The 16,821-nt window shown below is 44.7% G+C and overlaps 1 protein-coding gene across 3 annotated transcripts in view; it reads left to right on the forward strand.

The window, feature by feature from the left end:
• The first annotated feature begins 2,517 nt into the window (after positions 1 to 2,517).
• Positions 2,518 to 16,821, forward strand: part of UNC13D (unc-13 homolog D) — a 109,390-nt gene continuing 95,086 nt past the window's right edge. The window contains exon 1 of one of the 3 annotated variants that reach the window (XM_029600484.1): positions 2,518 to 2,630. Coding sequence is in view for 2 of the 3 variants with exons in the window: in XM_029600481.1 (XP_029456341.1) it covers positions 9,438 to 9,554 (117 nt within the window). In the remaining variant the exon portion in view is untranslated. Of the gene's footprint in view, positions 2,631 to 9,402; positions 9,555 to 12,356; positions 12,456 to 16,821 lie in introns of those variants that run through there. The other 2 variants (XM_029600481.1, XM_029600482.1) reach the window with 2 other exon arrangements.

Raw genomic sequence — 16,821 nt, forward strand, 5'->3', positions numbered from 1 at the left:
TGTGCATGTGTGTGGGAGAGTGAGAGAGAGCAAGTGTGCATGTGTGTGGGAGAGAGAGAACATGTGTGCTTGTGTGTGGAAAAGTAAGAGATCATGTATGTGGGAGAGTGAGAGCATATGTGCTTGTGTTGGGAGAGTGAGAGAGCATGTGTATGGGAGAGAGAGCATGTGTGCATGTGTGGGACAGTGAGAGATGTGTGCATGTGTATTGGAGAGTGAGAGAGAGCATGTATGTGGGAGAGTGAGAGAGCATGTGTGCATGTGTGTGGGAGAGAAAGAAAGCATGTGTGCTTGTGTGTTGGAAAGTGGAGAAAGCATGTGTGTAGAAGAGAGAGAGAGCATGTATGTGGGAGAGTGAGCGAGCATGTGTGCATGTGTGTAGGAGAGAGAGAGAGAGCATGTGTGCTTGTGTGTGGGAAAGTGAGAGAGCATGTGTGAGTGTGTATAGGAGAGAGAGACAGCATGTTATGCATGTGTGTGGGAGAGTGAGAGAGAGCATGTGTGTGGGAGAGTGAGAGAGAGCATGTGTGTGTATGAGAGGGAGCATGTGTGTGCACAACTACCCAAGTTACTCTCTGCCTGCTAATCCATGACAATTTCAGGACATCTGGAAATAAAAACTTCCAAGGTATGGATAACAAGGAATTTTTTAAAATCCTTATTTTAATTGTTGAGTGTTATTTGATGTGTCTGTTTTGAAATATTTTATTGATGTTTGGAAAATTTTTATATGAGTTTTAAATTATTGAATGTTATTCTATTCATTAATTGTTTTGAATTATTCTTTTTATTGATATGGTTTTCCTAATTTTGCTTTATGAGGAATGGTAATGTTTCTGTTGTTTGCATTGTTGCAGCGCATACAGAATTTGGCTTGTGCAGTTCCAGTTCAGTTTCTGTCTGTACATTTCTATTTATACTGTATAGTCTCTTTATTCTGTATTTGAGGGTCTATCTGTGTTTTGCATGGGTGACTGAAGTGAGTTATTCATTAGTGTGTTCTTTTTATGCAGGAATCTATAGCAGTTTGGATTGTTCTATTTTCCTAATAGGGGGTTTATTATTATTTTAGGCCTGGTGTATTATTCATAGTATTGACTTTCATAGGTAGGATTGTTACTGCTTGTGTGCTGGCAGTTAGTGCTGTTTTGATATAGAAATTATTTTTTCTCGTGGCTCTCTGAGGTCATGCCCATGCCCAAGATACATTACAGTAGGCCTAATACCATATGGGTTCCAAGTATCTCTTGCTTTTTTGCAAGGTTTTCTTGTTGGCACCTCAGCAGTGCATGTAAATATAATTCACATATTGTAGGTGATATTTTTACCTCAGAAGACTGTGCTTTGAATGTTCTTTTTCATATAAAATCTGTTATTATGAATGCATAATTTTTAATTGTGTGTGAGGAAGGTGTGATGGCGTTGGGGGTGCAAAGCTGTAAAGTTTTCTTAGGGTACCTAATACCTTTGCCCTGGCCCTGGGCATTGTTGTATAAACATTGAACAGAGTCTCCCAACTCGTGGTGTCATGTGTTGTGTAATGGGGGAGGGCGCAGTTTGGGGTAGATTTTATAAATCTGCGCCCGCGCGTACTTTTGTTCCTGCACCAGGCGCAAACAAGAGTACGTGGGATTTAAATATATACGCGCATAGCCGTGCGTATCCATTAAAATCCAGGGTCGGCACGCGCAAGGCTGCCCAAAATCGGCAGCCTGTGCACGCCGAGCCACGCAGCCTGCCTCCATTCCCTCCACCCCCACCCCCGCACCTTCCCCTCCCTTCCCATACCTAACCCACCCCTCCAGCCCTATCTAAAAAACCTCCCTACCTTTGTTGCACAAGTTACGTCTGCTCAAGGCAAGCGTAACTTGCATGCGCCGGGCCGGCCGCCGGCGCACCATAGTGCGGTCCGGAGGCCGCGGCCATGCCCCCGGAACGCCCCCGATGACGCGCCGGCCGTGACACACCCCCGACACGCCCCCCCCCCCATGAAAGTCCTGGGACTTACGCTCGTCCCGGGGCTTGTGTGCGCCGCCGAGCCTACTCAACATAGGCTCGGCGCGCGCAGGGGGAGTTGGGCCAGGTTTTCGGGGGGTACGCGCGTGTACCCCTTTGAAAATCTGGCCCTTTTTCCCTTGGCCATAGGTGCCACAGCTCTGTGCGTACTTTCGTTTTGAGAGCTGCGGCACAGCCCACTGGTAAAAAGTGCAGGTGGCTCTTTGTCCGATGCCTACAGTTAGAAGACTGCACCCTACCGAGGGTTGCAGCCCATTATTTCTGGGTTATAAGAGAGAATCTTTTGTAAGGCAGGTGCAGTGTATTCCTGGATCTCAGAAAGACAGAAAGAAGTTAAAACGGGGAGGGGGGCGGGGTCTTGACTGCCTGCACGAACTCTTAACTTGTATTTATGCATTTAATCTTCTAGCATGTGAGTTACTGTTTCCTAAGAGGGCATGCACAAGCTTTGCAAAGTCATCTGACCCAACCTCCCACTCCCTGAAGGTTTAACAAAAAAAAAAAAAAAAGGAGAAGTTCTTTATTGTTGGTGTTGAAATTTCGTTTTCCACTTTATCTGCGGGGGGGAAAGATCAAGATATACGACGAGGAGGACAAGAGGTGGGTGATGCCAGGTAAGTGACTTTCTGAACTTCCGATGACGTCTTAGTTTCGCTACGGGAAACCCTTTGCGAGGGCAGCAGAGTTCTCTGGGCACAGCCCGCGCATTTCTGTTCTAGCAAAACTGTGATTCAGACCCCTCTGGGAAGTTCGAGGGAGGGGGCTTGATTTTTAAACAGTTTTACTCTGCTTTCAGTGACATCAAGTACTCACTACATGATTTTGTTGTATAAAAGTAAATTAGCTTGAAAGGCTGGATTGTGTTGTGGCTACCATTGCTTTGTGAAATACACAGGGTTCGGGGCTGAGCGATATAGAAAATAATCTAGTCGCGTATCAAATTTGTTCCTGGGGCAGGTTTCATTGGATTTTCACTTTAGGCATTTAACTGTGTATAACGATCTTATAGAAAACAAGGTTTGAGGCATCCTATGTAGAGATGGATGAAATCCGTGGCATCTTCCGGTTTATACAAAAGACCTTTATGAAGACAGAAAATGTTATAGCAGAGAAATTGGGGGACAATAGGAGTTTAAAGTGTGTTGTCACACCTTTCGGCCACAAAAGGAAAGGTAGTATGGTTATGTCAGAAAGCATCATAATCAAACACACCCCATGCTTTTCAAAAATCATTTTGGGGGATTTTTACTTGTAATCTTATTCTTCTAGAAAAAGATTAAAAGTAAAAAATCCCACCATTTTTTTTTGAAAAGCATGGGGTGTATTTGATTGGTTATGATACTTTCTGCCATAACACTTCTGAGTCAGTTTAGTAATGAGAAAGTTTCATAAAACCGTGAGAGCCTCATTAACAGAAAAGGGCAGTGTGATTATATGCCAGATGGTGGAGGACGTAATATGCTCTGGAACTCGTGCTTGGCTCCAGACCATGAGGAGTCATATGAACCATTGTTACAAAACAGCCCTGATGTTTTAAGTAGAATTTTGCTTGAAGAGATTAGATTTTGATGGGACTCTTTATCAGGTTTGACACATGCTCCTGCTGCACATCCTGTGGTATGAGATGCTCTAGATTTTGCTTTTTGTAAATCATAAACTTCTTAATGCCTGAAAAAAAAAAACCAAGATGAAAGGAACTGTAAGGGAAACATTTTTTTTTTTTTTTACCTTTGGCTCAACTGTCTCTCTCCCCTGTCTGCCAGAGCCTATGTAAGATCTGTGATTACAGTAAACACCAGCCAAATGTTGCAGTGTTGTGTAATGTCAGTGCATTTCCTCCCACCAGTTCCTCATGGCTGCTTTTCTGTCTGCCTAAAGTGAATCTAAATGTTAGCTATATTGATAATCCTGGAACGCATGCAACTTGAACCTGACCAGTAGGCAGTGTGATTGGGACTCCCTCTCCCTCCCAGGGACTGTGGACAGTACCTGCACAGCATGGTCAGCTCCTGCTGGCCTGAGGGACAAGAGCTGGGTCCAGGACCGGAATCTGAGTCTCCTTACCCAAATTTAAACAGAAACTGTGGTTTGTCCTATCTTCCCGCATACTGACCCAATCCAATCAGTGCTCCGCCTTTAAACAGAACACAGAGCCCAGGACTCGCATATATAGCCCTCAGCCGGCGCACTTCAAAGTGGAGTCAAACTATTTGAAACATCTTTGTCATTTCTTCCCCAGTTTCCTGCATTCTTATTGTGATCTCTGGTTGCAACCCAGAAAATATCACCAGGTTGAGAACTGGGGTTTGTGAATGCAGACAGGACAGTCGCTGGACACATCAGCACTCCCCCCCCCACCCCCCTTTTTGACTCTCAGACTGACTCAGAAGGGTGGCATGGCGCTAACCTCCAGCCTGGTGCGGGGGAATGGCCCTTGACTATAAGGGGATCAGCTTAAAGAACCTCCCTTCTCAGAGCTTCTATTTATTTATGTATTTCTTGGTTGGTGTATTTAGCTCAGGCCTTTTCATTGGTAGCCCAAGGTGAGTTACATTCTGGTACAGGAAGTATTTTCCCTGTCCCCACAGGGCTCACAGTCTTTTAGGGTTGTACTCAAATTAGGAGGTGAAGTGACAACAGGGTGGGTTCTACCACGTGCCCTGTTCACGTGTAACATGTACTACAACTTAGCCGATGACGGCAGGTTTCCATGCAGTGCTGGTAGGACTGATAAGGCGGCCAAGGCTGCACTTTTGGTGTTTAGCAATGAGATTTAAAAAATATGATTAATGGAGCTGCTGGAGGTTTGAGAGCGAGGCCTGAATTTGGAGGAGTTCACTTCCTAAAATCTAGGAAACTAAAACAGCAAAAACTAGCAAAACTATGTTTTTAAATTGTACTTATAAATATCAGGGTGTTTTTACTTGATTTCTTAAACTGTCAGAATGTTTTCAAACGATGCACTGATTTTTTTTAATTTTTTTTTTAAATTCCAAAAATTAAAGTTTAAGTTTCTGCCTGGTCAGGAAGTCTTTTCTTTGAAAGAGAATTACAAACAATAATTATAGTAATTAAAGGCCATCTCTGCTCATCCTGTCGATCCTGATTAACTGTAGCTAGAGCCAAAGGGGGCAGTTCCTCAGTTAGATGTGGCATAACTTAAAACAGCAAGGTACTGGGCAATGCCAACGCAAGCTGTACTGTCTTACGTCCAACTTCTGCACTCTATCCAGAGTACTGTTTAGGGCTTGGATTAGTATCTGGCATACTAGAAAGTAATAAATAGATTCAAATTAATGTTGCAAGAGCCACCTAGAATTGACATCAGAAAAAGACCAAATGGTTCATCTAGTCTGCCCAGCCAGTTTCCTATGGTAGCAACTGCCGCTCTGTACAGGTTACCCCCTATGTTTCTTTTAAGAGTAACAACTGCCGCTCTATGCAGGTTACTCCCATGTTTCTGTTAACGGTAGTAACTGCTGCTCTATGTGGGTTAATCTCATGTTTCTGTTCAAGATAGTAACTGCCGCCCCGTACAGGTTATCCCCCCATATTTCTTTTAAGGATAGTAACTGCCGCTCTATGCAGGTTACTCCCATATTTCTGTTAACGGTAGTAACTGCTGCTCTATGTGGGTTACTCCCATGTTTCTGTTAAGGCCAGTAACTGCCGCTCTGCGCAGGTTACCTCCCATGTTTCTGTTAATGGTAGTAAATGCCGTTCCATGAAGGTTACCCCCAAGCCTTATATATTAACAAAGCAACATGATTTTTACTGGGTGAAGAGCCTTCTTGAAAATTATTCATTGTCTTATGGGGCTTACACATACAGCTCTCTCCCTGGCCCTCCACTCCAACATACGCACCCTTTTCAGAGACTGGTTACCCTCCACCCAACCTCTCTACTGTATCTGCACTTCTTGTAATAACTTCCTCTGAAAGTGATGTTTTCCCCTCTCTCATGTCCCCAAACCTGAGATTTTATAAAAGCCTCCCATGGTTTCCTGTGGTCTCCATCTTGTTGACAGCACAGACTGGTGATTTTCTTGTCTGTATCTGTAGATGATAAACCGCCCCTACTAGGACCCAAACGATCTAGCCAGATCCTTGACTCTGTGAATAACCATGCTTACCCTTCCCTGAAATCATAAGGAGCTTAACTAGAAAGGTACTGGTAATATGTGATGTAAATGCTTCTTTATGTCTGTGAGCTGATAATATTCTCCTCAATTCCTTTTTGATCTCCTTGAAATTCCAGAAATACATTCTCGAAGTGCTGGGAAGTTTTGGATATTTTTTATTCAAGTGGTTTGATCCTACAGTTTTGGCGATGGATTTACATCATCTCGTCCCCACTGGGCTCAGGGTACGGGACGTTAATCCCCACACCACCCCCCATACTGTATGAGTTCTCAGTCTCAGCCACAAGGCCAAGAAGAGAACCATCCTCTGAGGTTTATTCAGTCCTAAGAGAAACCAGAGTATCTGGGAAGTTTTATTTCAAAACAAAATACATTTTATTTATTAAAACAACATACATTTTGCAAAGCAATCATTAGGTACATTCTAATTAACCCAAACTTCAACTGCATAGCAATCATTAATGAAACATCTGAAAAAGATCAATTACATAATTTGTTAAAACTATCAGACTGCATATGGCATTTACATATTTAAAACTGAACAAAAGGTTAAGTAACTCTTAGAGATGAATTTTAAAAGAGTTGCTCACGTTAGAAGGCCCATACATGCAAGTATCTGGGCTGAGCGTGAGCGACTCCTATTTTAAAACTGCCCAATTACGTGCATATATGAGCATGTACGAACAACCCAATGCACCGGGGAAAGGGGCGGAGTTAAGGTATGTCAGGGGCATTCTGGGGTGGAGCCAATATTTACATGCATTAATGCGGATTTTAAATCCCATGCCTGCAGCGCATGTCATGCAGGTACTCGCTCTCATTAACTTCTGCTCTTGATGAGGTGTAAGTCTGAAGAAAACTTTTTTTAGGCTTAAAACTCATGGATGAGGGCTCTGGGTAAACTCGGGAGAGTGCTAGCTGAAGAACCAAAGGGGTCTGGATGACCTAGAGACGGTCTGGGCAAACTAGTGGACTCACAGGCCAAACTGGCTATTTCCTTCACATGTGCATGTTTTAAAATCGGTTTTGCTGTGCGCTTAAGCTGACAAATCCCTAAGGAAGATACACAATTATTATTTGCTCGCGTAACCATTTAAAATTTGCAGCACACATATGCGTCTTAGGTGTATTTTAAATCATATACGTGCACGGCAATTTAAAATTCCAGCATATGTGTGCTTGCGCGTGCATGCACACATGTATCGGCACCCGCATGCTTGTTTTAAAGTTACCATCTTAGTGATCAATAACAGGTACATTGCCATTTGAATGGGAAATCAAAGTACATTGCACTTGACATAAAAGGCAATTTAATTACATTGTCATTGTAACTGGCGATGTACAGAGGAATATATATTCAAATAGAGAACTAAAAAATTGTTAGCATTTGATCTCACAATATCTGTTCAATTAAGTATTGTTTATCAATATTTATTTAAAATGTTTATTACACACCCTTGCAGGGTTTGGGGCAGGATACATAGTTGACATACATCAAAGAATGTACAAGCAAACAAAAAGTGAAAACTTAATACTACAACATCAAACCCAAGAATGACAACAATGCAATAGCATCAAACACGTCTATATAAAAAAAATCAAAACATAACTGAAAAATCACCAATTACCAGACATTAAAAGGACTGCAGACTGAATGACAATCTGGAGAAGTGAGTCTTAATGACCTTCTTAAAGGTTTAAGAATCTTTCATATTTTGAATTAAAGCAGGAAGTAAATTCCACAGTGAAGGGCTGGCTATCAGGAATGTGCATTCTTGAGTCTCCTCAAGAGATGCTACTTTATTAGGTGCGTATATGTAGAAGACCCTGACTGGAGGATCTGAGAGTGCACGATGGCATGTAAACTTTGAGGGAAATCCAGGGTGAGGATACATTATTATTAAGGTTGTGAATAATAACCGCGCATTTATATTGAATCCACCGGAAAATAGGAAGCCAGTGCAGTGACTAGAGGACAGGAGTTATGTGATCATGTAGCGGAATAACAGTTAACGGTCTTGCAGCGGAGTTCTGAATAATCTGAAGGGGCCTTAGTGACATTGCAGGGGGTCTGATGTAAAGGGAGTTACAGTAAACAAGACCAGAGACTATCAAGGACCATACGAAAATTGACATGATCAAGTAATGGCTTTAGATAACATAATAACCGGAGCTTAGCAAATGAAGACTGAGCTATGGCTTTTATTTGGGTTTGCCTAGACAAAGAAGGATCCAAAAATCATAACAAGACTGCGGATTTTATTAGATATCGGATGTGTTGAGCACTAAAAACTAGAACAGAAGGAATATCAGTGGAGGGAAAACAAGACAGAATTATTATTTTGGATGTATTGACATTGAGAGCAAGTTTATGATGATGGAGCCAGCTTCGTATTTAGATTTTGTAGATTAGGATAGTAATATAGTTATCACAGTTGAACATTATCTGACCTCCACCAACCTGCTAGTGCCAACAAACCAGCTATCCCATGGCCCATGGTATCTCTCTCAATTGAAGTTACTTCTTGTAAAAGTCTTCATTCCTCATCTTCCTCCTCGGACATATCGATGATGGCATAGTCTTGGAACAGGCCTGGAATTAGTTTTCGGCAGGCCTGGGTCAATCTTTTCTGTATCATACCAGAGGCTATTCCTAGCGAAAAGAAAGATGTCCTCGATCCAGCAGAGAAGTGACAGTTTGGTTTATTTTGATTTTGATTTTTTGCAAGGTTTGATTTGCCTACTTTTGGCAGTGGTCATTCATCTTCACCACCTGACTCCACTGGGGAGATAAGAGACACACACACACACACACACAGAACAAGTTCCCAATATCAGCCAAAAGGCCAGGAAAGAATTGTATTTAGCTTAATAGCTCAGATCTGACACCTGGATCATAACCAAAAGGCTAAGCATGCTGTTTTATTAACACTTGCACATATGTGAGAAAACACCAGAGAAGAGAAGTGCTGTGAGGTGCGGCCTACCCTACTCCCAGCTCAGCCGAAGAACCGTGCCGAGTGAGGGACTGATGCATATCCGCTCGCTGTGAAAATGGTAGGGCTGTGATAAAAGCTTGTGGTTTCCTCTAAACATGTGAAAACAACCAATGGGAGGGGTAACCTTGTAAAGACTATGATAAAAAAAAAATCTTTAAAAAACCCCCCTCCAACCAGGGCTGAGATCTGTGATGAATTTATCTGCGCTCACTTTGAGCTGAACGTTCTGCACCCACGGCCACGAACCCCAGCTTTACTTGTCGCCTGCCTGGCCAGGAGACATGCAACCCAGCAATGAGGCTCCAAGAGAAGACAGCCTGGGGGATGCTTCCCCACTGCAGGGGGACAGCTCCCTCTCCCAGGAGGACAGCTCCCCATCCCCAGAAGACAGCGATGAAGTATGATGAGCTGTTTTGCTTTTCTTCATTCTACTTTTAACTGCAAATGGGTTGGCTGTGTGGAAACAGCAAGCAGCTAGGAAGAGAGTGTGCATTTGCTTCTGTGTGCTGCTCATTTGGGGGGGGTGTTTGCTGAGCTAACATTTGTTGAAACCGTTGAGAAGTGCGCTGGGCCGCAATGCTAAATGAGACGGGAGAAGCTTGTTTGCTAAATGGGGCCCTACAGAGAGTGCGATTTTGCCAGCTACGGCTACTTTCGGAGTGACTATTTGGGGTCAACCTGACCATTTTTGTGCTATCACAGCCAATAAGTCCTTTGATACGGATATTGCTGTATTTGTATAAGGCAGTAGTTCTTTCAACAAAAATGTTTTGGTAGCCTCAGAGTGCAGCAACCAGCTCATGCTGGTGGCCATATGGACAATTGTTTTCCTTAAAATACTCGGTTAACATTAGCTGACTTTATTACTTAGCATTTTCTGTAGGGCGTATGCAGCGCTATGACTGCACCTAGGGTGGCTGCATCTGCGAAACACTGCCTTAAGGTCTCAGATCCCTTCCCACCTCCAAATCCCCTTTGCAAACCTTACCCTTTGGTGACTGGCACCCTTTTTATTGCCTGAAGAAGGCTGGAAGCTCCAGGTGACCTGGCAGCATCTGTAGGTTTGTCTTGATTAGACTGTAAGCTCTACGGAGAAGGGACTGTCTCTTAAGGATTCTTATACAGCACTGTGTCTGATGAGTAGAATTACAGAAGGGATAAGCAGTAGTAGTAAGTAGTACAGAAATGTCAAAGGCTGGTGCCTTAAGAAAGAGCCCTTAACTCTCTCATTTCTGTCTGTTTTAACAGAGCACCAGACAGGCTGAAGAGTTTCCCCTAGGGCTATGTACTGACAGCGGAAGGTTGTAAATAAATCTATTGCTGGAAGCTGTGGACTCTTTACATAATATGCTCTTTCGATGAAGGGAGTTTTTGATGGTATGCTCCTAGGATGTACACAGTTAATATCTCCTTAGCCTGAAAACCTGCAGGAAAAGGTCATAAAACATTATTAGCCATGTCAACTTGGGGGAAGCCACTGCTTATCCCCGGTATGGCCGCTGTTGGAGACGGGATGCTGGGCTCGATGGACTTTTGGCCTGACCATTATGGCAGTTCTTATGTTGTATGTTGTAACCACACGTGGTAAGGGACATTTTTCACATACATTGGCCATCTGGACATTTCCTTCCCTCACTCCAGCTAAAAGTGCATGCGTTGTTCGACAATGCGTGTAACTGTTTGCCGCTTGAGGAAGAACTTTAAAAGCCAGGCTATGGCCTTTTTTTATTTATTTATTTATTTTTATTACAAGAGAGCGCAGCTATAAGAGAGAAAATATATTTGAATGAAAATAAAGCAAAAACAAACAAACAAACAAACCCTAGGAGCCTCGATGGAGCAAGATAATGGGCACACTTTTTTTTTTTTTTTAATTTTATTTTGCCAATTCAGCTGCCACAGCTTGAAATGCTCCCCAGCTCAGTACACAAGGGAAAAAAATGACCCTCCTTTACTCCCCCACATGCACGAGCCATCCTGCCCCGCTCTCTTCTCTTTTCAGTTCAAGACGCGGTGAGTCCAGGTCCTACACCCGATACGGCCCAAGGACATCACCCACGCTAGACAAATGCAGCCTGGGAAGAAAGGCAACCGAAAAGTGCAGAGAAGGGCAACAAAAAATGATAAAAGGGATGGAAGGGTTCCCTTATGAAGAAAGGCTCTTCAGCTTAGAGGATCGATAACTGAGAGAGGGGATATGGTGGAGGTTTATAACATCCATGGCTATTTACTCGTTCCAAATAGCACTAAGATTAGAGGGCACTCCGTGAAAATAGCAGCTTGCAGATTTAACACAAAGCTTGGAATGAATTTGTCCGGTCAGTGCACAAGTAAGTTGTGGAATTGGTTGCCGGAGACTATGGCCAGGGCCAGAGGGCATAGCTGAGTTAAAAAAACAAACAAACAAACGTTTGGACAAAATTTCCAGAAGACCCGTCCATTAACAATTACTATTAGCCAGATAGGTTTTGATCGTTTCCAGCTTTTACTTCTGGGAGCCAGCAAGATGAAATGGGACTTTCCTAGTAGGATCTGCCGGGTACTTCAAGCAACCTGGAATGGTCACTGTCGGAGACGGGGGGGTGGCGGGGCTCAAGGATCGTATGTTCTTAAAATCGGCAACGAGCAGTCCTATTCTCTGCCCTCTTCCGAAGCAGCAGAAAAAAGTCCCCCTCTTCATAAAGTCCCCTCTTTTATTAGAGCGCTGGAAGCGCCTTCTCAGCCGCGTGGAAACGGGTAGGGTGGGAGTGCCCAGCATCCTCTGCCAGTGTAGAGTGCAGCTTTCAGGCGTTGCTGACTCGAAAACTTTTTTCTTTTTTTTTTAAAGGTTCTAGATTAGAACCAAAGACTAAAACTTCAGGTGTTTTTGTTTTTGTTTTTTTTATTTTTAATGTAGTACCTGGAGGCTGCCGCCTGGAAGCCACTGACATCTGTGCCTGCAGCCGCCTGCAGGGTGCCGCCAGTGACGAGAGGTCACGGGAGAGACCTTGTGTGCCGCAGGTCCCACCTGACTTCGTGCTCACCGGGAGCTACTGTTAGAACACAAATTAATGTGGTTAAAGCCTCCTTGCTCCGTCTTGTAGGCGTGCAGCTACCCTCGAAGCACTACCTCCATCGACTCCAGAAACCGGTCAGGAAGTGCCTCAGCAGCGCAAGTGCCTGTGAAAACTTGTTGCCCAGCTTCAGACCCTGTCTGCGTATTATTCTTGGCTGGAAACCTTTCGTTTTTGATGCTGGAGCTTACAGCCGGTGAAAGAAACAGCCCTGTTCAAAGACTTAAGCTTGCCATGGCGGGTCAGGTAGGTTCTGGGAACATACGGCTGTCACAGAATATCTGTTGCTGCAACCCTAGCACTCAGAATCTTAGGAACGAGGGGGTGTTTTTTTTTAGGAGATTTAATGTTGTCTGGTTCTCGGTTACTATACATTTTCATTAGGTAAAGGAGGAAAATGATTTGCTTAGTGAATGGTATAATTATCAGCTGCAGCAGGCTGTGAGGGTACAGTCTATGGATGGGTGTGTCGAGATTGTGTGAGTACAGGCTAGACATGGGTGTGTCGGGGCTGCTGCAGGAGGCTGTCAGAATAGGTGCTTGGTACGGCTGGGTCAGGGCCGCTGCAGCAGGCTGCAGGGTACAGGCATGGCACGGGTGGGTTAACACTGCTGCTGCAGCAGGCCGAGGGAACACATTTAGGTCAGTGCTGCTTTACAAATGTAAGAGTATAAGCTGGGTATGGATGGGTCTGCTCAGCTGTCATAGGGTTTGATAATATAGGCCATGTACAAGTGGGTCTGCACCACTTCAGCAAGCTGTGGGGCTACTGCAGGAGGCTGTGGGTAGAGCCTGGGTATGGGTGAGTCGAAGCTGCTGCAGCAGACTGTGAAGGTACAGGCTGAGCACGGGTAGGTCGGCACTGTTGCAGTGATCTGAGGGTACAGCTGTCTGTAGTCAGAGATTTAGGATTAAGAACCAGAGGAAGCAGTTAACATCAAGAAAGCTGATATTTTAAGGATTCTATGACTGCTAATTTGGAACATAAGAACATAACAAGTGCCATGCTGGGTCAGACCATGATCCATCGAGCCCAGCATCCTGTCTCTGACAGAGGCCAGTCCAGGTCACAAATACCCGAAAGATCCCCAATAGTTGATCTATGTCTTGCATCTCACGCCCAGAGATAAGTCTACCTGGCTAATAACTTGTCCAATCCTCTTTTGAACCCAACTATCGGGCCGATACAGTAAAGCGCAGCCGAGCTTGGGCGCTTTTGAGCACGAATTAGACGTGCGTTTTAGGCGCATAAGATGGATGCGAGATTCAGTATATGCTCTAACGCATCCTTAGCACATGCTGAAAATGACGCGTTACATTTAGCGCCCGCCGCATGTAGATGGTATGTTAATGGTATTTAATGACTGGATTAGCTATTCCCTCAATACAGTAACACACGCGCCCAAAAATAGCGCGTCTTTAAGCTGCACATTTTCCGCGTCTTTACCCTCTATTTTTACCGCCTACCCTGACCCTGGCGTTAGTGTGGTGCTGTGCTCTTGACAGTCGTGAATATCCAACGGACAGCATCGGACAGCGTCATGGACTACATGTATATATTGGCTTTGGCAATCTTTTTTCTACGGGTGAGAACAAGATTAAGAAATGCTCTGCGAGCGAATTCTAGACGGCCTATTGGAGACAACAGCCAACAGGAGAACCCGGCACAAAGACCGGAGGAGGTATGTATTGTTTTTGAATATCCAACGGTAGAATTTTTCTGTCTGGGCATCTCTGAGGCTCCACGGGTCCAGCGGAGACACGAACGCCTGTATGGACGCCGGGAGAAGGACGCTGCACCCGACCTTACTCGGGCGTCTAGAATAAGGCGTCCCTGAGGTTCCACTTCTATATTTGTTAAGTGAATAATAAGAACATAAGAAATTGCCATGCTGGGTCAGACCAAGGGTCCATCAAGCCCAGCATCCTGTTTCCAACAGAGGCCAAAACCAGGCCACAAGAACCTGGCAATTACCCAAACACTAAGAAGAACCCATGCTACTGATGCAATTAGTAGCAGTGGCTATTCCCTAAGTATAATTGATTAATAGCCATTAATAGACTTCTCCAAGAACTTATCCAAATCTTTTTTGAACCCAGCTACACTAACTGCACTAACCACCTCCTCTGGCAACAAATTCCAGAGCTTTATTGTGCGTTGAGTGAAAAATAATTTTCTCCGATTAGTCTTAAATGTGTTACTTGCTAACTTCATGGAATGCCCCCTAGTCCTTCTATTATTTGAAAGTGTAAATAACCGAGTCACATCTATTATTCGAAAGTGTAAATAACCGAGTCACATCTACTCGTTCAAGACCTCTCATGATCTTAAAGACCTCTATCATATCCCCCCTCAGCCGTCTCTTCTCCAAGCTGAACAGCCCTAACCTCTTCAGCCTTTCCTCATAGGAAAGGCTGAAGAGGCCAATCGCTACCATGCTGTGCCAGGGTTGATGAAACTTCTTGGTGCCTTAAATTTTTTTGGTACCGGAAGTTTTCAAACCCCGTGCGTGTCATTGCGGGTATGACACAGCCCTCCTTCTCAGGGCATCTGGCACAGGTCTTGAAGGCCATGATGAAGCGGATGAGGAAGTACATCGTGCATCCTACGGATCCAGTGGAGCTGCAACAGATCCGCAGTGGGTTCATGGGTATTGCAGGGATGCCTAACGTGTTGGGTGCTATAGACTGCACCCATATTGCGTTTACCCCCAGGTCGGAGGAAGAGAGTTCGTTCCGGAATCGCAAGCACTTCCATTCAATGAATGTTCAAGTCGTTTGTGATGCACACCTTCGGATTCTAAATGTTTTTTTGCCACCCCCCATCTCTCCTGCCCCACCAGCCATGGGAGATGAGGAGGACATCATCATTGACGTTGTCAACCCAGTCTCTCCTGAGCTTCCAGGGGCGGGTCGATGGCCGGAGGCCAGCGCAGCAGCCAGGGAAGGGCCCTCAGCCCTTGAGGGATGCCTGGATGCTGTGCTGGCTCTCCAGGCATGGTTGATCCGCAGCCTGGAGGTCCAGGAGGGAATGGCAGTGCAGGCGGTGACCATCCTGTATGACCTGCACCATGGCCAGCGGGAGATCATTGAGCTCCTGCGCACAATGGCAGGAGCTCAATCCCTGCTCGTCATGGCGCGGGATCCTGCGGGACGGGCACCGTCTGATCAACGTCAATGACGATGATCCTCCTCTTCCCCCATGGCACGGACCCTCCCCTTTCCTTCCCCATCCCATTATACCAATATTGGGTTTTTTTTTCCTTCAATAATTAATGTAAATAGTTTAAATATATATATATTTTTTGAATGTAAAAATTGTACGAGTTTCATTTCACAATTTATTTAGAATACTTATTGAATGAAACTATTGTGTGTTGTGAGGAGTGGCATGCCACATAAAAAAGAAACATGTTTATGGACAAAAAAAAATTTATTTAAAAATTGTTTAATGGAACTAAAAGCTGAGGTGACATCTCTAATGGCACCGATCAATTCTGTCATCATTTCCTTCATCAAAATCGTGTGAGAAGCCAGTGCACCATTGATGTCGGATCGGATCAACCTAATTTCCTGGAGCAACAAGTCATTGTGTTGATCCTGTCGAGAGGTGATTCCATTCATAAACTGCTCGCTTAGGCCGTCTATTCCGAATAATGCCTGTTCCAGGTCCTGTGATACTGAGGCCATTTCCTGTGCCAGTGGAGCAGCAGCCTGCAGCGGAGATTGCTCTGGCGCTAGAAATGGTTCCATGGCGACAGATGCCTCAGGTTGTGTTATAAATGGTTCCAGGGGTGCAGATGCCTCAGGTTGTTGGCTCTCAGGAGACACATCGAACAGATTAAGTGTGACCACTTCCTCTGTGGAGACGTGTTGGCTGGGGGACTCCGCGTTCGACATGGGGAATACAAAATCGTCAGGCATGGGAATGGATTCGTCGCTAGTAACGTCACCATCGTTCACGCGATCTGTGGAGAAAGATGGAGAAAGAGGTTGCAGTTAGAGTTGTCAGTTTACCCCTCAGGAACACAAAAGTCAACATCCAATGCAAACAAGATATATGTTTATGCCTACCTTGACTTGCCCCTGTGTCAGCGCCGAACTGTGTGTGCACGCTGACAACGACCTCTGGCCTCACAGTACTGAGAACCAGCTCCTCCACAGGTGTCAAAACTATATGACAAGGTGGCCCTCCGCCGGTCCTCTTTGCTGCCGCATCAATTTTGGCAGCCTTTTCTTTTACCTCTTTACTAGTGTTGCGCCACCAGTGCTGTACCTGGTTTACGTCCCTGGGCATGACAGAAAGGGAGCTCACATCCTGTGCGATCTTCTCCCAAATCCGTTTCTTCGTGGAGCAAGAAACCTTGGACTGGAAGAGAACTTTATACTTGTCACAGACAGTACGGCACAGTAACTCCTTTTCTTCATCTGTGAAGTGAGCGTTCTGGGTTCACTTTTTGGACGGCGGCTAGAACTTGTGCCTTCCTGTTCTTGATGTTCACTGTACTCTGCCTCGACCTGCACAATAGTACGTTTTGCAGCCATGATAATGCCTGAATGGGAAAAAAAAGAAGAATCTGGATTAATGAATGGAGAGACAGCATGACGGAAA

The sequence above is a fragment of the Rhinatrema bivittatum genome, chromosome 4 (genome assembly GCF_901001135.1).
Source record: "Rhinatrema bivittatum chromosome 4, aRhiBiv1.1, whole genome shotgun sequence".
In the NCBI taxonomy this organism is placed as follows: Eukaryota; Metazoa; Chordata; class Amphibia; order Gymnophiona; family Rhinatrematidae; genus Rhinatrema; species Rhinatrema bivittatum.